Consider the following 19,201-nt stretch of genomic DNA (forward strand, 5'->3'; position numbering starts at 1 on the left):
ATGCCAGACAAGTGCTCTATGTTTTTTCAGCCAACAAGAAATTGTTTATATTTGTCATGTGCAGTTTTTTAAAAATATATACAAGGTGGAATGGCTAAATCAAGCAGATTAACATATGCATTACCTCACGTATTCATTATTTTCTGTGGTGTGTATACCTAAAATCTACTGTCTCAGTAATTTTCAAGAAAACACTACATTGTTATTACCAATGGTTACCATGTTATAAAAGGTCTCTTGAACTTATTCCTCCTATTTATTATTATTATTATTATTATTATTATTATTATTATTATTATTATTATTATTATTTTGCAGTACTAGGGATTTAACCCAGGGAGCTTCAACCACTTAGCCAAGTCCCCAGCCCTTTTTATTTTTTATTCCAAGACAGGGTCTCACTAAGCTGCTCAGGCTGGACTCAAACATGATTCTCCTGCCTCAGGCTCCCAAATTGATAGGATTACAGGCCTGTGCCACAGTGTCCAGCTTATGCTTCCTATTTGACTGAAAATTTGTATCCTTTGGTTAACACATCCCAAACCCTGCTTCCCAAGCTGCTGGTAACCACCATTCTACTTCTATGAATTCAACATTTTTAAATTCTAAGTATAAGTGAAATTGTGCAGTGTCCATCTTTTTCACTTAATGTCTTCCAGCTTCATTTGTGTTATTGCAAATAATAGGATTTCCTTCTTTCTAAAGGATGAATAATATTCCATTGTGTATATATACCACATTTTTTGATCCATTCACCCATTGATAGACATAGGCTGATTCCTTATCTTGGGTCTTTTGACAAGGCTACAATGAACATGGCAATGCAGCTGTCTCTTCAAGACAATGATTGCATTTCCCTTGGGTAGATCTGCAATAGTGGGATTGCTGGATCATAGGACAGTGTGCTGGGGCTCCTTTTTCTCCACATCCTCTTCAGAATTTGCCATCTTTTGTCCTTTGGGTTTGAGCCCTTCTAACATGTGTGAGATGATATCTCATTGTGATTTTAACTTGCATTTCTCTGATGATTAGTGATATGGAGCCATTTTTCATACCCTTATTGGTGATGTGGCTCAGTGATTAAGTTACTCCTGGGTTCATCCCCAGTAGTAAATAAATAAATAATTTTTAAAAAATGTCTATCCAGATCCTTTGTCTGTTCATTTTCTTATTATTAAGTTGCTTGAGTTCCTTACATATCTCGGATATTCATCCTTCTCTAATGTGTGGTTTACAAATATTTCCTCCTATTCTATAGATCATCTCTTTATTCTGTTGATTATTTCACTGACTGACTGATGTGATCCCATTTGCCTATTTTTGCTTTTGTTGATTATGCTTTTGAATACATATAAAAAATTATCGCCCAAACCCATGTTATAAGGCTTTTTTCTTATGTTTTCTTTTAGTAATTTTATAGTTTGGGGTCTTACTTTTATACCTTAATCCATTTTGAGTTGATTTTTTTTTCACATGTTGTGAAATAAGGGTCTAATTTGCTTCTATTTGTGGATATCCAGTTATCCCAGTAAATTTTACTGAAGACACTCCTTTTTTTATTGAGTGTTTCCCAAAGCTGTCAGCCTTTGTCAAAAATTAATTGACCATAAATGTGTGGATTTGTTTCTGGCTTCTCAATTCTGTTCCACTGGTCTGTATGTCTGTTTGTTTGTTTCTACTGGGGATTGAACCCAGAGGCACTTTACCATGAGCCACATCCCAAGCCCTTTTTTATTTTTATTAATTTAAATTTTGAAACAGGATCTCACTAAGTTGCTGAGGCTGGACTTGAACTTGTGATCCTCCTGCCTCAGCCTCCTAAATTGCTTGGATTACTGGTGTGCACCACCATCCCAGTGCTTGTGTGTCTGTTTTAATGCCAATACCATGATGTTTTGATTACTTGATCTTTGTAGTATATTTTGAAGTCAGGTAATGTGATGCCTTCAGCTTTTTTTTTTTTTTTAATTCATATTGCTTTGGCTTTGGGGGTCTATTGTGGTTCTTGTGAATTTTACTATTGTTTTTTCTATTCCTGTGAAATTTTTCTTTGGCATTTTTGTAGGGATTGCACTGAATGAATCTCTAGATCACCTTGGACATCTTAACAATGTTAATTCTTCCAACCCATGAATGCAGGCTATCTTTCCATGAATTCATGTCCTCGATTTCTTTCATAAATATTTTATAGTTTTCTGTAGCACAGGTCTTTCACGTTCTTAGTTATTTTTTTTCCTTAAGTATTTTATTTTATTGTTTTTTTGTAACTACTGTAAATATGACATTTTCTCGATTCTTTTTGGGTAGTTCATTGTTAATGTATAGAAACAATTGATTTTATATGTTGATTTTATATCCTGCAATTTTAAAGAATTTATTTGAGAGTATTTTTGTTAGGATCTTTCTTTCTTTCTTTCTTTTTCAAATGTTTTACAGTTATGGATGGACAGCATGCCTTTTTTGTTTGTTTGTTTTGTTCAGTTTTTTATGCAGTGCTGAGGTTCGAACCAGTGCTTCACATATGCTAGGCAAGCACTCTGCCACTGAGCTACAGCCTCAGCCCTAGGATTTTCTATATATAAGATATTTGGGTTTTGCATTTTCAAAATGCAAATCAGGTCATGTTCCAGACCTGCTTAAAGTGTGCATGACATCTTCTGCCTCTAGGATCAAAGTGAAAGTCCTTGACATGACCTGACCTACAGTCCTGCAGCTTCCTAGCATTTGCTTGCCTCCCCTCTGGCTGTCCATCACCCTCTGCTGTTATCTCCACTCCCTCCTGTGACTAGTCATTAACACAAGCCTTCCTCCTAGAATGTCTTCTCCATCCCTCACTCTTACCCTGATTAACTCTCCTCTCCCTTCAGACTTCAACTTGGCAGTTCAGGATTTACTCACCAATGTATCCTTGGACCTCACAGAGGTGGCTGTTATCTGTCTGTGCCTTCTTCACCCTTGGAAAGGGGATGAGACTGTCAGGATTCCACTTGGAACACACCCGCTGGCACTGAATGCACTGTTAGAGGCGCTATTACCTCCCTCAGCTCCAACAGACTGCAAGATGTCAAACCCGTCCTCTAAAACTCCTCGCCAAACTGGCTCAGAGCACATGATCTGGACACTAAGATGCAATTACAAGTCACCCTTCTCCTGTGGGTTCTCTCCTCTTCTTCCAGAAGATCTTTGCTGGCACCCACTAGAGGGGAAGATGCCAACAAGGAAGTGTCACAGCCAGAGTTTATCCTGTCACTCCCAGGGGCCCATTGCCAAGTCCCTGAGCGGTTAGAAGTGCTCCTTTGGACTGTCACCTGACCTCCACGTTACCTTTGGGTGATTAGTCCTACTCTCATGGTTTCTCTAAAATGATATGAAACTTTCGGTGAAAGCCACATCCTTCCCCAGATGCCAGAAAACCTCTACCCACATCCTCTTCCTTGACCACCATCTCCTGTCCTCTATTTTTGGTGGCAAAATGAATCAAAGTAGCTCACATAAAAAGCAAGAGAGACAGAGATAGAAAAGATAGACAGGGACACCAGGCACCTTATACATATCCAGGATTCAACTGTATCTTTTCACCTATGTCCACCTCCCTGGTCTGAGTAATCTTCTTCTTTTAACCCATTCTTTTGCAATACAACCTGGCTAATTTTCCTGCTTTCAAGGTTTTGTTTGTTTGCTTGCTTGTTTGTGGTACCAGGGATTGAAACCAGGAGCATTTAACCATTGAGCCACATCCCAGCCTTTTTTATATTTTATTTAGAGACAGGGTCTCGCTAAGTTGCTAAGGCTGGTTTTGAACTCATGATCCTCCTGCCGCAGTCTCTGGTATCACTGGGACTACAGGCCACTGTGTCTGGCCTGCTTTCAGTTTTATGCCCTGGAACTTCCTCCATGTCTAGTTTGCCAGATAAACTACAGGACCTGCAGGCATATGTGCTTTCCAGATAAAACAAGGAATCATAATTTGAGTTTAAATATGTCACATCTATTGGATGGGATATACTTATACTAAAATATGATTTGCGATTCATATGTAACTGGACCCAATGAAGTCTGACTTGCTAATTCTGATAATTCTTTCTGGTAGATGCCAGAATCATCCTTTTAAAATGTAAGTCAGTTCAAGTCACCCCTCTGTTCAAAATCCACCAATAGCTTCCCATCCTGAGTGCAGTCCTCACAAAGCTAGATCTGCCTTTCTTGGGACTTCTGCATCTCACCTCCTATCCCTGTCTCCCTCATCCACTCTGTCCTACCATGCTGGCTTCCTCCTCGTTCCTGGCACTTCTCCCAGATATTTGATGACTACCTTCTTCGGCTTTGGGGTTTTGCTCCGATGACATCACTTTCTCAGGAAGGCCATTTCTAGTAAGTACCCTTTCAAAGACTGCAGCCACCCTACTCTCTACCCGCTCTCTGCTTTTTCTCTGTCATTCAGCATGTTACTTCTGACATGCTACATCATGTGTGTTTATGGGTTTGCCCTGTCTCCCCACTCGTGTATATAGTCCACAAGGATGGGTCCTGTGTTTTGTTCAGGCTGACTTTCCAGTGCCAGACCCTGCCTGGCCCATAGTACTCATTCAGTAAATATTTGTTGAAACAGTGATGAAACCCAAGGGCAGGAAGTGCAGCCAGGAACGTCCAGAACAAGAGAGTTTTGTTTGGTTTGTCCCCTGCAGGCTTGCTCTAATCTTTTCCCACTTACTCATCTTGCTCAAGGCCCCATTTGGACACTGTCCCAGGTCTTAGGAGGACTTTTCATGGTGCTATCAAGACAGGGATAATCTCATTGGCTCAACTCCTCCTTTCTCCTCTCCCCTCCCTTCCCTCCCTCCGTCCTTATCTTTCTTTCTACTAGCATTTAAATTTTTTAAAATAAATGCATAATATTTCTAGAAATATGCTTTAGTTTCTTTTGCCAAGACTTGGGAGTAGTGATTTGGGGGCTCTGACAGTTGACAACAAATGCCACTAAACCACTCTCTTGTGTCTCTTCCTAAGCTTGAGTTCCCTGCAGAGAATGACCAACTCTCCCATTTGTATTAGTCAGAGGAGAATTGGCTTTGCTTTGGAAGCAAACAGCCCTCAAATTTCAGTCCCTTAAAACAGCACTTTAACTTCCTGCTCATACTACATTTCCAGAATGAACTGGCAGGGGCTTGGCAGTTCAGTATCTCAGAGACCCAGACTGGAGGAGTCTCTGCATAGTCTGGTCACCCCTCTTAGAAGCAGGGAAAGAGAGACATGGAGGGATACCTGCTGGTTCTCGGGAGCATCAGCCCAGAAGCAAAGGCCATCTGCTTGTCCAGAATCAGTTAAGCTATTCCACATAACTCCACAGAAGTCACTGTCTCTTCCCAGGCACCACCTTGAGAAGGGCCGGAAGGCACAGGTAGGCAGGGATCTGTTCATACAAGTGCTTCATCCACCTGTCATCCCACCTCCCAGATGGTGGTAGGGAATCAGGAGGATTTCCTGGCCGGCCTCCTCCTCATTCCCTGATCTCACACCTGCTATGGAAAATCATACTCCCTTTCATTTATCCAGCACCGACACTTTTCAAAGAACTGTTCTTCCCATTTGGACTTCGCAAGAAGTAAGTAGAGATCATTCCCTTTTGGAAGGAGAAGTTAGAGACTTGAAAAGTTTACGAGAATTACCTAAGGTCACAAGAGTTTGTAAGAGGCATCAGAATCTCCACTCACCTCTCCTGGTCCAGAGCTCACTCACATAGCCTGCTGCCTCTGAAGGACTGAGCAGCAGGGAGGGAAGAACACAGGGCACCCCACAGGTCTCCCCAGTTGCATCACAATGTAGAAAACTATGGCTTGTCCCCCCAACCCATTCTCACATACAGATTGAGCTACAGATTTTAGAAAAAGTTAACTCCATTCAAGAAACAGAAATCATGTTATCCTGGAGATCTCCCTGATTGTGAGAGCCAAAGGGTAGGATGTTCAAAGCAGAAAGTTTAGGATAACTTGCCATTCAGTCAAGTACCAGTGTCATTCCCAACAAATGCCAATTACCTTATCTGTAAAATGGTCATGATAGCCCCTACTTCATAGAATATTTTGGGGGGGATACCAGGGGTTGAACACAGGGGCACTCAACCACTGAACTACATTCCCAGCCCTATTTTATATTTTAGAGACAGGGTCTCACTGAGTTGCTTAGTGCTTCGATGTTGCTGAGGCTGGCTTTGAACTTGAAATCTTCCTGTCTCAACCTCCCAGGCCACTGTGATTATAGGCATGTGCCACCATGCCAGGCTTACTTCATGGAAATTTTTTTGTAGACATAGTGGACAGCAAGCTTATAGAAGGCCCAGCACATAATAGCATAAGATGGCTGTTAAGAGCTGTTGGGTGGGCTGGGAAGAAGCCAACAGAAGGTTCAGGAGGATGTGCCAAAGAAGTTGGAGGGCATTTGGGCATGGTGGCATATGCCTGTCATCCTATTGACTCAGTAGGCTAAAGCAAGAGGATCACAAGTTCAAGGCCAGCCTCAGCAACTTAGTGAGACTCTATCTCAAAATTAAAAATGCAAAAGTCTGGAGATGTGGCTCAATGGTGGAGCATCCCTGGGTTCAATTTCCAGTACTGGACAAGGGGTGGGGAGAGAGAGACCCATTTCTTATTTACCCAGTGTCCCCTGTGAATCTAAATGATTCATCCAGCTGCCCTTCATGTGGTGATTTAAGGATGGAGGCTACTTAAGTCTTATGTCACCTCCATCTGAACATGGTCTTCCTTTGTGTTGGAGAATCACTCATGGGCTCATAAATGCTTGAGTCCAGAATAAACATTTATCATCTCCTAGTACTAGACAGAACTGGCCATGAAACCGTGTCTTAAAGCAAGGCAGTGTGGGGAGGGCTGGGAACTAGTCACCCAAGTGTTCAGAAGGAAGAGAACTGTGAGTTCCAGTGATACATATTTCCAACTCTAGATTTGCATAACTTTTTATTAATTACACATTCCATAATTTATGGTCAGACATTTAGATTGTTTTTAATATTTCAGAATTATAAATATAACTTAAGCTTCCCAGATTCACAGTGATTGCATTTGGGATCACAATTGATTTTTTGTTTGTTTTTGTTTTTGCAGTACTGGGGATTGAACTCAAGGGTGCTTTACCACTGAGCTGCATCCCCAGCTCTTTTGTATTTTGAAACAGGGTCTTGCTAAATCAGAGAGGCTAACCTCAAACTTGTCAAGGCTAGCCTCAAACTTGCAATCTTCCTGCCTCAACCTCCCAGGTAGCTGGGATTATAGGCATACACCACCATGCCCATCTCACACTGGCTTTGATAGTGGGATATTATCAAATCTGTGCTACCATCTACTTGTGTGATATGTCAGCTATCATCCCCAATCCCCACCCCATCAGTCCCAACTATTTCCTCAGACTGACGATGACCATCCAGTTTCTGCTCATTCAGAATTTTGCACGGAGTTCTTGCTTGTGTAAGGCACTGTGCCTGACATCCTTCTGGAGACAGAGCAGGACATGGGACAGACAAGGTCCCTTCCCTTACATACTCCGTTCATGCTGTTATCCTCTGCTGATTCCACCTCTCATGGAATGTGGTTGAGAATTCTGTGCCTTGATGGTCCTCTGGTGTATGGCAGAGCGGAGAAATAGGACAATGCTCCCCTGCTTGCTCTGCATGGCACGCGGCCACGTAGGGATTCTGCTCCTTCAGCTTCTCATAAAGGCTTAAAACCAATGGAGGCAGCCAGTCCTAGTGCAGTGGAGACTCACACTCTCTCATTCCCCAGGGTCCTGGAGGTGGAGGGAGAGATCCTCTCTGCCCCTTACTTCTTATTGTGGGCTCTCTGGCCGGATTGTGGAACTCAATTAATATAAGAGCTGATGAGCAACAGAAAAGCATCATCGTTATATCAACATACATGTACCCGGAGATTTTCACAAGAGAGCCAAGTCCAAAGAAATGACCAAAGCATGATGCTTTTATATGTTTTTGACAAAACAATAAATTCATGAAGAAATGATAGGACAAATGGATGTTTGGACTGGGATGGCAAATTCTAGGAAATTTACTGAATTTTTAGTAACACTGAGGCATGGGGTGGGGCAGAAGCCAGGGGGAGATCAGGGTTACCTCTAAGATTTTTCACTCAGGTTCATCACAGGCCAGGTTATCAGTCTCTGATTTCAAGGCCCCTTTTCAGCCTTGGTATGTGAAGGACATCCATTTGAGAAGAATCTTTATGGCTTGTTGTATACAGGAAGAGAAGCCAGCCGTCCCAAGTTTTCAACCCAAACTCCTAAGCTGTCATGCACATCAATGCCTTCTTGTGGAGTTGGGTATCCCTAATGCCACTCTCTAGAAGCACTGTAGGCCCAGGGCCAGGCCATCTAGAACTCTCTGAGACATCTCTAATGCTCAGTGTCACTAAAAAGAGTGCCTTCATTATATAAATATGTAAAAGAAAAAAATAAATAATCGTGATGGGCAATAATCACATTTTCCCTTGTTTTAATTTGTACTTCTGTGATGACCACAGGCTTTCATCTTTTGCAATACTTGTTTATAACAATGTTTCCACTTGAGTGATTTGTGAGCAGATGTTAATTTATGTATTCAAACTTTAATTTCTTAAACCAATTTTTGTAGGTTCTTTATATGACAAAGATGTTGGTCTTCTTCTATCTGTGGTATTTGCCTCTTTGAGCTTCTACCCCACTGCTCCCTTTCTGGTCTGTTTGTCTTTTTATTTTGGTTGTTGTGTTTTCATTGCTTTTGTTGTAGTGCAGTTTAAAATTTTTATTTACTCAAATTCATCTGTCTTCCTTATTTTCACATCAAAGCTTACAAATGTATTTTCTGTCCAGGAATTTGACCAATATTGGATTCTCTTTTCTTCCAGTTTGTCTTCTAGGATTTTATTTTAGTTTATATTTACATCTTTCATCCAATGAATTATGCCTTTTCTTTTTCCAAAATAAAATAAAATAAAAAGTAGAAAACTTTCTACAATTCCTTAAGCCAAATAAATAGGAGAAAGTGAAGATTAACCAAAAGCATCCCAGGGTATGTGACGCCTGGGGATAGACTTGGAAATAGGAGATTTTTTGAGTTCCCTTCACCCCCAGTGTTTCTGATGAGTAAATGGCTCATCTGGTTGACCCCTTTTCCACCAGATCTCTTTCAGGGGACACAGAATGAACCCTGATTGTTAAAAGGCTTCCTACTTATTTATTCATTCATTTATGTATTAGTGTAATAGGGTTGGTGTTTGGTAGAGAAGATGGAGAGGGATTGCATTTTCAAAATTGAGACTCAAATTCTTAAGGTAGGAGCCCCAGCACATAGATAAGTGAGGGGTGGGAGAGTCGGAGTCCCTCTCTGCACAGAGTGTCTAACAGCTGAGTCTTCCACCATCCATGAGGTGACCACCCTAATTAAGTGGACGGGACCTGGAACAGGCTGCCCTGAGATGGAGAAGCCTCAGGAATACTTTCCACCTTGGAACTTGGTGAACAGTGCCCTGTTGTCCCTTCATCTTCCCATAAGAGGAGAGCCAGAATTGTCCCCACTTGCTACAATCTCCCCACCCCCTCACATACCCCAGGACAACTCCCCTCATCCACAGTAAGGAAACAGAAACAGCCGGCATCTGTCCTCTCCTGTCTTCTCCTCCCCCACCCCAAGTTGTCCCATAATGACAGGTGGACAGAAGAGGGACTAATAAATACCAACCTAGAAAGCCACCAGTTTCACATTTCTCCTTCATTTACTTTTAATTAGCCATAGCAGAGGAAGCTGTCTGCTCTGAGAGGTAAAGAAACTTACTTTGGGTTTTGAATTCCAAACCCAATCTCCCAAGCATTGGATTCTTGATAATCCTTGGTTTGAAGGATCAGGGCTCACTGTGGCCTTTGTTTCAAGCAAACTGAAGTACACAATGTGGCCATCTCCCTGGCTCCTCTTTGTCTACCTGCTTGCTCTATTCCTCTGGCTTTTTAAATTTCCTTCTTAGAATCTGGTCAAGGACAGTTCAAACACATCTTAGTTTCTGTTTTTAGAAAAAGAATAAGATATTTGTTTCATCAGCAACTTTGGCTGCTCTGAGGCCACAGCTGACCCAGAGATGCATCCAAAACAAACACGAATCCATCTGCCAAAGCTTGTAGAGTTAAGACTGCTTTTATTGAATGTTTTTCCAAAAGGTGCAATAGAGGAAAAGTTATGTCACCCAACTAACCATTTCTCCTAGTCACTCCTCCTGTGAGGGAGAGAAGTCTTCTTCTGTTCCCACTTTTGATTGCTGTCTATTTCCTCCTCTCTCTCCCCCCACCTATGTGTTCTCAGGAGAGCAGCCTGTTCTTGGTTTTTGCCACTCTCCTATCCTTTTTACATTCCCACAGACCTGGCTGGTCTTGACAAGATGGTCCTTTTTTTTTTTTTTTTTGCAGTGGTAGGTATTGAACCCAGTGCCTTATGCATGTTAGGCAAGTCCTCTATCACTGAGCCACATCCTCAGCCTATCTCCTGCTCTTGAAAATTAGAAATCAAAAGGCATGTGTGTGGCCCCTGGGAGTTCTTTCATTTTAATCACTGAGGTCCTTTGGGTTTGCATTAGTTTCTTGTTGCTGCTGTAACAAATGACCATAAATTGAGCATCTTAAAACAATATAAACATGGTATCTCACTACAGTGCAGATGTCCCAAGTGGGTCTCACTTGGGTTGAAATCGAAGTGTTGGTAAGTCTTCCTTTCTGAGAACTCTCAAGGGAATCCGTTTTCTTGCCTTTTCCAGCTTTTAGAGACCCTGCTCTCCTTGCCTCATGGCCTGCTGCTATTTTTTAAGACTATAATTGCATCACTTCAGCCTCTGCTTTCATACTGTCCTGTCTTCTTATCTGAATGGCTCTTCTGCTTCCTTCTTCCACATTTGAGGAAAGTTTTTTATTTTATTGGGCCTGCTCAGTAATCCAGAGCAATCTCCCTGTCTTAAAGTCTATTGATTAGCAACCTTAACGCCGTCAGCACACTGAATTCCCCTCTGCCATGAAACATAACAGATTCACCATTTGGGGGGATTAGGACACAGACGCCTTGGGGGAGCTATTATTTAGTCTACCAGAGGGTTCAAAGGCCAGTGTGATTAGTAGAAGTTCGGAGGGAATGTTCTGCTCTGCTCTTCTTGCAGCCAAAGGTGATACAGGAGAAGGGTCATGCTGGGCCCTAAGCCCAACTCCAGCAGGTAGCTAAGGGGCTAAGGAAAGCCTTTCTCCAAATTTAGCTCTAGGCAATCCTTTTCCAATTTTAGTTCTGCTCCAGCCTTGACTTAACCTCCACATGAGGTGGGTGAAGATGGGTGGTGAGTGGTTTCAGAAGAAACAGAGATGAGCAGTTACTTTTATCTCCAATTCAAAGCTATTGGATGTTCACAGACTCTTTAATCCTGTCTGGAAAGCTCTTGGCTCAGAAGCATTGAGGCATTCAGATTTTGGTGGACTTCTCAGCATTTGAATATCTCTCCCACCACTAGGTTAATGCCAAAATGACATTGAGTCCTCCATTTTCTCCCTGAAGCTCTGATTTATGGATGAAGAAATGCAGATGGACACCTATTTTGACTTGGGACCAATTATAACTACAGATCCCCACAGTTATATGGTGTGGTAAGATAGTCATCAGAGAGGACTGTCATCAACTCCTTATCTCCCTGCTTCTAACTTGAGATATGGTATCTAATTCCCCTCTCCAGGATGGCCTTAGTGACTTGCTTAACCAATGGTATGTGGTGGAAGTGAAGTTCTAGGTTGTATGTGTAGGGAATGAACCCAGAGGCACTCTACCACTGAGCTACATCCTGGGACCTTTTTATTTTGGTATAAGGTGTTGCTAAATTGCCTAAACTGGCCTTGAACTTGTGATCCTCATGTCTTAGCCTCCCAAGTAGCTAGAATTACAGGTGTATGCCATTGCACTCTTGTCCTAGGCCTTTTGGCTGTCATAAACTTTTCAATGGTCCTCTTGAGTGCTTGTTCTGGAATCCATCCATAATTCTGTGAGAACACCAATTGTACATGGAGAGACCAATTATAAGCACGCTGGTTGATAACCAGCCAACAGCAGCACAAACTGTGAGCCATCTGAATGAACCATCTCGAACATCTAGCCCAGTCAAGCCTTCAGCTGACTGCAGTCCTGATAGTTAGATAACTGCCACATCATGCAAGGACCTAAGTGGGAATGATCCAGTTGTGCCCAGCCAGCTCCCACAACTGTAAGCAATAAAAATAAATTTTTGTTTAAAGCCCCTGGGGGTGGGGGTGGGGTTGTGGCTCAGTGATAGAGCACTCGCCTTGAACGTGCAAGGCTCTGGGTTCGATCCTCAACACCACATGAACATAAATAAATAAAATAAAGATGTTGCGTTCAACTACCACTAAAAAAAAAAAAAAAGCCCCTTGGGGAACACTCACACACAAAAACAAAATCTAGGATGTGCACTCAATGCTAAGGAGGCTAACAACAAGTACCAAATATTGATAATCATTGGTTATCATCAGTTTGAAGGATTAGGGATAACTGGGAAATGTGGTTTAACTAGGCAGCCAGAGAGAACTGGGTTCTGGTTACTAGGGAAGAAGGGGATTTGAGAAGGGGCGTAGCAATCTGTGCACAAGTTCTTATTTTTTTTTTTTTCTCAATCTGGGAGCTATCTTAGGAAGCTCTTTGAGGGCAGAAACCACGGTTTCTTCATCTCTGGTCCCCAGTACTGAGCCTGCTTCCCAACCCAGGGTAGGGGTCAGCCCTCCCCTGCTGAGCAGATGTAGGCTCTTGCAGTGCTTGGATGGATGTGGAAAAGATGTCAGCCAATGTGGGGATCCAAGATGGGACAGAGAAGAAGACAGATGTGGAAGAATTTAATAGGGCAGGCACAGGGCTTGATGCATCTTGCCAGAACAGAGAGCTGTTAATGTTATGATTTCTTGTGATCTAAGATGACAGCTCTTTGGCCCACGTTTAAAGGAAGTTGAGCTGAATACCTCACTTCACAGAAATTTATTGAACACATTCCAAAGTGAAGAAATTTCTCAACTGTTTCAAAATCATGGTTTGGAAAAAGCATGCCTCCAGGTTGAAGGCTTCTTGGGTTCTGGTTCAATACGTGCCGCTGCTACTGTCAACAGGTTGGAGCGCCAGGGCTTTCGCCTGGCTCGCGTCACTGGCCGGGCCTGCCTGGCTCCAACAACACCTTTCTGGAGTGCTAACAGACCCCAGAAAGGGCATGTGTGCTTTCTTTCACCGACACTAGCTGTTTTCCAGAAAACCGAGCTTTGTGGCTGAGCAGTTTGTACGCATCATTCCTCAGTCAGCAGAAGTTTGGGAATCAGCACAGACTGAGCCTGAACTTTGGCTCAGCTGCTTACTACCACTTTGGTCAAGTTATTTCACCTGTTTAAATCCCAGCTCCTTGGCCTGTAAAGCAAGGACTTCGTTGGGGCTTTGTCACTAGTTGTATAAGGATTAAATGAGGTTCTGGGGGGCTGGGGATGTGGCTCAAGTGGTAGCGCGCTCGCCTGGCATGCGTGCTGCCCGGGTTCGATCCTCAGCACCACATACAAACAAAGATGTTGTGTCCGCCGAGAACTGAAAAATAAATATTAAAAATTCTCTCTCTCTCTCTGTCTCTCTCTCTCTCTTAAAAAAAAAAAATAAATGAGGTTCTGGGTTTAAAGTACATGGCCCTGGTCAATAACAATTAACAATGAACAGTTGTTCCAAGTATTGTGACAACAAGGTTTTCAGGCCTCTGTGGCCTCTGAAGTCAAAGGATATTAATAAGTATATTCAGAAATAGTAAATAGTTACAGCTACTTACAAAACTCAAGTGGGCAAAAGTGGAATGCTGGTAATTTGGGATGACTATTGAATTAGAGTTCAGAACCCCATGTCCTGGGTACTCCTCCTGGTCAGGTATAATCTCAGAATTTACCCATAAGCATAGTCCCCTTGAGGAGGGAAAAGTGGGTCCTTTTTTAGGTCTTCCATGTCTTGGGGACCCATGCTGTTTTTTGTCAGCTACTGATGTCCCGTGGCCTGTGGTGCTCTCCAGACGTGACCATCATGATCTGTGGTCAGCAGCACATTCTGTTTCACCCCATGGAACCCAGTCTTGTCCTTGCCTCACTTTAAGGGGACAGGCCTGTCCCTTTCTTCCTTACTCTTGGGGACAGACCAAGTTCATTCCTCCAGTGGGTGGTTGGCACTCTCCTACCCAGGCCATCTTGGCTCTAACTTGTGGCTCACTAGGAGTTCAGAGAAGCCCTCCTGGCCACATATGGGCCTGAGAAAAAAACAGGTGCGTTCATGTCTATAGGCACCATGTTCCATTCCTCTTATCAGAGGAGCAAGACCTATCTGAGCAGCTGCAGCTGGGAAACTGAACCTTTAAGTCTTCCTTTCTCTTAAATACCCCGTCCCTCTCCTATGGAAAATTTCTTTGTCCCTTGTCTTTTCTTCTTGCTCCAGAGCTCATGTTGGGAAGGAGGGACCTTCCAGCACTTCTCACTCTGTTCTTCCTCTGTACCTCTGTCTCTCTGTTCCCCAGCACAAAGCTCTTTTATGTAGATAAAAGGATGAGTATACACACACACACACACACACACACACACACTCTCACAGGGTGGAAACCAGTTCTCCAAGTTTGTGCACACTCCCCAGACATTTCTGTCTCCTGTCCACCAAAGAACAGAACTTCTTTGAAATGATAGGCTGAGGAATCTGCCATTCTTGTTATTAGCAGGCCATTTGTGGGGGTTGAAGTGTGAACATGCTCTTCAATGGCTCAGTTACTAGCGGCCATAAATGAATACTTCATGTTCTATCCTGTCTTAGAAGTCACATGGTTCTTACTAAGCTAAGGTTGGGAAGAGGTCTACCAGGCTGCTCAGTCTATGGAGTGGGGGAATCACTGTTATCATGCTCAACTTCACCCCTATAGATCCCATTCCAATTTTTTTCATTTAATTTTCATCTTTGTTAAAGTAAAACACATACATTGTTCAAAAAAAAAATCAAACAATTCTCTAAAATTCTAGAAAAACAGAAGTCCTCCAACCCTCCCCTTCTGTTTACGTCACTCATTTTTTTAGTACTGGGGATTGAACCTGGGGTGCTTAGCTGGGCGCAGTGGCACACACCTGTAATCCCGGTGGCTTGGAAGGCAGAGGCAGGAGAATCACAAGTTCAAAGCCAGCCTCAGCAATTTAGCAAGGAACTAAGCAACTCAGTGAGACCCTGTCTCTAATAAAAATACAAAATAGGGCTAGGGATGTGGCTTAGTGGTCAAGTGCCTCTGAGTTCAATCCCCAGTATCCCTCCACAAAAAAAAATTTGAACCTGGGGTGCTTAACCACTGAGCCACATTCCCAGCTCCTTTTTATATTTTATTTAGAGATGGGTCTTGCTGAGTTGCTTATGGCCTTGCTACATTGCTGAGGCAGGCTTTGAATTTGCAATCCTTCTGCCTCAGCCTCCTGAGGCGCTAGGTTTACAGGCATGCACCACCACTCCCGACTCAGTATACTGTTGTAGCTGTTCTGATAGCTTCCTTTCTATTGCCAAGGAGAGGTGTTATATCATTATTTCTCGAGTTTCCAGTTTTCTCATTAACTATCCATTTTTCAGTACGGGAAGACTTTTATACTAACTTCCCCTCCCTCCACTAATATTTAAGGTCTATATGATTCAAAAAATTTTTTTTCACATATTTATTACTGAACCAACTGAACCTTTACTGAAGATCACAGAAATAGAAAAGTCAGATTTCTAATGAAACATGCCCAGCTTTCCAGACTATGGTGACATTTTCAGCTTGATGTGGTAGGATGATTGTGACCTTGATACAGCAAATGTGTATACTGTCTCATGTGTAAATTCCTTGGAGACCCCGCTCCATTCTCCACCAATGTCTCCTCTTGGAGTTGTACTTGATTTTTATCCAAATACACTGGGGATGATTTTGGTTTTGTTTCTTGACCAGGAACCACTTGATCCTGAAAGTCTTGTGAGAAGACATGGAGAAAGTGGAATCAAGTATGCTCACCACAAAGGGAAGGTGGGATTTACAGTGTGATGAGGACGAAGGTACTAATCACAAGGAAGACATGTCGCATTTTCCAATTTTAAACAACTTCTTGTTTTCCCTGGGGTTGATGATTGCCTTTTCTTTCCTTTTAGTTTTCTATACACTTGTCTCTAAATCAGTATTCTCTTCTTGGAGACTTTGTTTCCAGATCCCTCATTCTTTTCTTTTTCCTCCCTCCCTCCCTCCCTTCTTTCCTTCCTTTCTTCTTCTTTCCTTTCTTTCTAGTACTAGGAATTGAACCCAGTGGTGCTCTACCATTGAGCTACATCCCCAGCCCTTTTTTTTTTTTTTTAAAGTTGTATGGTTTGTGGCTAAGATACCCTGAGCATCTCTGCAACCCAGGGGGAGAGAAGATTTTTCTTTTTTAGAGAGAGAGAGAGAGAGAGAGAGAGAGAGAGAATTTTAATATTTATTTTTTAGTTTTCGGTGGACACAACATCTTTGTTTGTATGTGGTGCTGAGGATCGAACCCAAGCCGCATGCATGCCAGGCGAGCGCGCTACCGCTTGAGCCACATCCCCAGCCCCCCTTTTCATTTTTATTTATTTATTTTTTTGAGACAAGGTCTTACTAAGTTGCTCAGAATCTTACTAAGTTGCTGAGGCTGGTTTTGAACTTGTGATCCTTCTGCCTCAGCCTCCTGAGCTGCTGGGATTACAGCGCCACCACACCTGGCTTTAATTTTTAACTTTTGAGACAGGGTGTCCCTAAATTGCCTAGGCTGGCCTCAAACTTATGGTCCTCTTGCTGAATTCAGCCCCCAGATCTCTCTTTCTACCCTCTGAACTGTTAGCTCTCTTGGCCTGCAGCATAACTGTCATTCTGGAATGTCCCTTTATCATCTTCTAAGGGTTCTCTTTGCCTCTGTTCTGTGTCAAATTCCCTATTATCTGGAATGTGTGTGTGACCTGAATCAATTTAGCCATTCCAAATCTTTTAGATTCTTTGGGGACTGAGTTGCTTTGGGCCTTGCTAAGTTGCCAAGGCTGGCTTTGAACTTGTGATCCTCCTGTCAGCTTCCCAAGTTGCTGGGATTACAGGCATGCACCATCACGCCCCACTTTGATATATCACTTTTTAAACCCTCTGCAATCTTGTTCCTTTTCCTTCCCCTGCTCTGGATCTGCATGCAGATATGATTGAGCCCACAGGTTATCTTCTGCCCTCTTGTCAACAGACCACTCAACACATAGATTGGTGCTAATTCACTAATCAGCTTCCACTTTACTCTCAACCATGCTGGGAACCTACAGATTTCTGGTTAATGCCACCTTTCCAACCATTTCCCCAGAATTCGTACACATTCAATGTTGCTATCAAGTCCCCAGCTCTACCCCATTCCTCTGCACTTTAACCCCAAAATGACCTTCCTTCATATGCAGGGAAAATGGAAGCAACGAGATGTGGATTTCCTTACCTTCCTTCTTCTTTTTCTCTGCCCCATGAGGGTGCCTATATCTGAGCCCATCCTGACCTCTCTCTTCAGCAAACTCTGGGCTCAGCTCTGGAACAGACTCTGCTTCCCTCAGAGGTGTCCCCCCTGTCACACAGACCACACTGTAGCTTTCTGTTCCAGCCTTTCCTGACTCTTTGGGACATTGCCCCTTTAGTTATTTCCTCTTGTTCTTTGTATCTTTGACCTCCATGCTTTGGCCCATTCCTTTCATCTTAGAAACTGCTTAGAATTTTCTCCATCTTAAAAGAATCCCTGTAAATCCCTACCCCTATCGGGCTATTCCTCTCTTATTCTCCCCTCCCTCCCCCCTCTTTACTCTCACACCAGGCTTTTTATTTTTTCTTTTCTCTTTTTGGTGGTACTGGAGCTTGAAACGAAGGGGGCTCTACTATTGAGCCCCATCCCCAGGCCTTTGATTTTTAATTTGAGACAGAGACTTGCTAAATTGCTTAGGGTCTCACCAAGTTTTCCAAGCTAGCCTTAAATTTGTGATCCTTCTCCTTCAGCCTCCTAAGTTGCTGGTACAATAGGCCACTCTTGCTGCTGCTACTGCTATTACTCCTCTTCCTCCTCCTCCTCCTTCTTTTTCTTCTTCCTCTTGCTACTCCTCCTCCTCCTCCTTCTTTTTTACCACCGAGCTACATTCCCAGCCCTTTTTACTTTTTGTTTTGAGACAGGGTCTCACTGAGTTGCTTAATGCCTTGCTAAATTGCAGAGACTGGCTTTGAACTTGTGATCCTCCTGCCTCCACCTCCTGAAATGCTGGGATTACAGGTGTGCATCACAGCTCCCAGCTCTAAATTGTTCCTTGTGTGTGTGTATGAACTTTTTTTTTCTAATTTGTTTTAATTAGATACACATGACAGTACAATGATCTTGACGTCATACATTTGAATCAGATGGGGTATAATTTCTCATTTTTCTGAGGGTATAGGTTGCAGAATCACATTGGTCATGCAGTCACGTATATACATATAGCAATAATAATGTCTATTTTATTCTGCTGACCTTCCTTTCCCCCTCTAAATTGTTCTTGTTGGGAACTTTGGTCACAGTGATGAGGAGCTAACTAACTTACATCCTGATTCCCCTGGCCTTCCCTGCAACCCCTGTCGAGATGACAGTTTCTCTAGAACAGTTTTCTCTGCTAAGTTCAGACCTACATTTCCATCTACCATGGGGCATTTCTATCAGGATGTTCCACAGGAGCCTCGAATTCATTGTATCCCAAACTGGAATCCATATTTTAATACCTAAACTTGTACAATATATTTTTGTTGTCTGTGAAACCTTGGGAAAGTTACTGCATTTTCATCTGAAAAGTTGGGTGATGATACAATTCTTGATAGGATTAAATGGTCTCATTTTATCTCATGATACACGTTGCTGTGGTTTTTATGTGTAGGATACTTGATCCCCAATGTGGTGGTGTTGGCAGATGGGTATAATGGGAGGTTTGGGTTGTGGGGGCTTCATCCTTATGAGTGAATTATTGCCACTGTTGCAGAAGTGGTTTCTTTATAAAGGATAGGTTCAGTCTCCTTTCATCTCTCTTGCCATCTCTTTGTCCCTTCACCATGGGATGACAGAGCAAGAAGGC

The 19,201-nt window shown here is 42.8% G+C and overlaps 1 protein-coding gene across 1 annotated transcript; it reads right to left on the minus strand.

The window, feature by feature from the left end:
• Window positions 1-15,923: 15,923 nt before the first annotated feature.
• On the minus strand, window positions 15,924-16,076 carry LOC114091419 (large ribosomal subunit protein eL39-like). Its single transcript, XM_027933878.1, has one exon. It carries the CDS (start codon window positions 16,074-16,076, stop codon window positions 15,924-15,926), a length of 153 nt encoding a protein of 50 aa, XP_027789679.1.
• Between the last annotated feature and the right edge of the window lie 3,125 nt (window positions 16,077-19,201).

Source organism: Marmota flaviventris, chromosome 8 (genome assembly GCF_047511675.1).
Source record: "Marmota flaviventris isolate mMarFla1 chromosome 8, mMarFla1.hap1, whole genome shotgun sequence".
In the NCBI taxonomy this organism is placed as follows: Eukaryota; Metazoa; Chordata; class Mammalia; order Rodentia; family Sciuridae; genus Marmota; species Marmota flaviventris.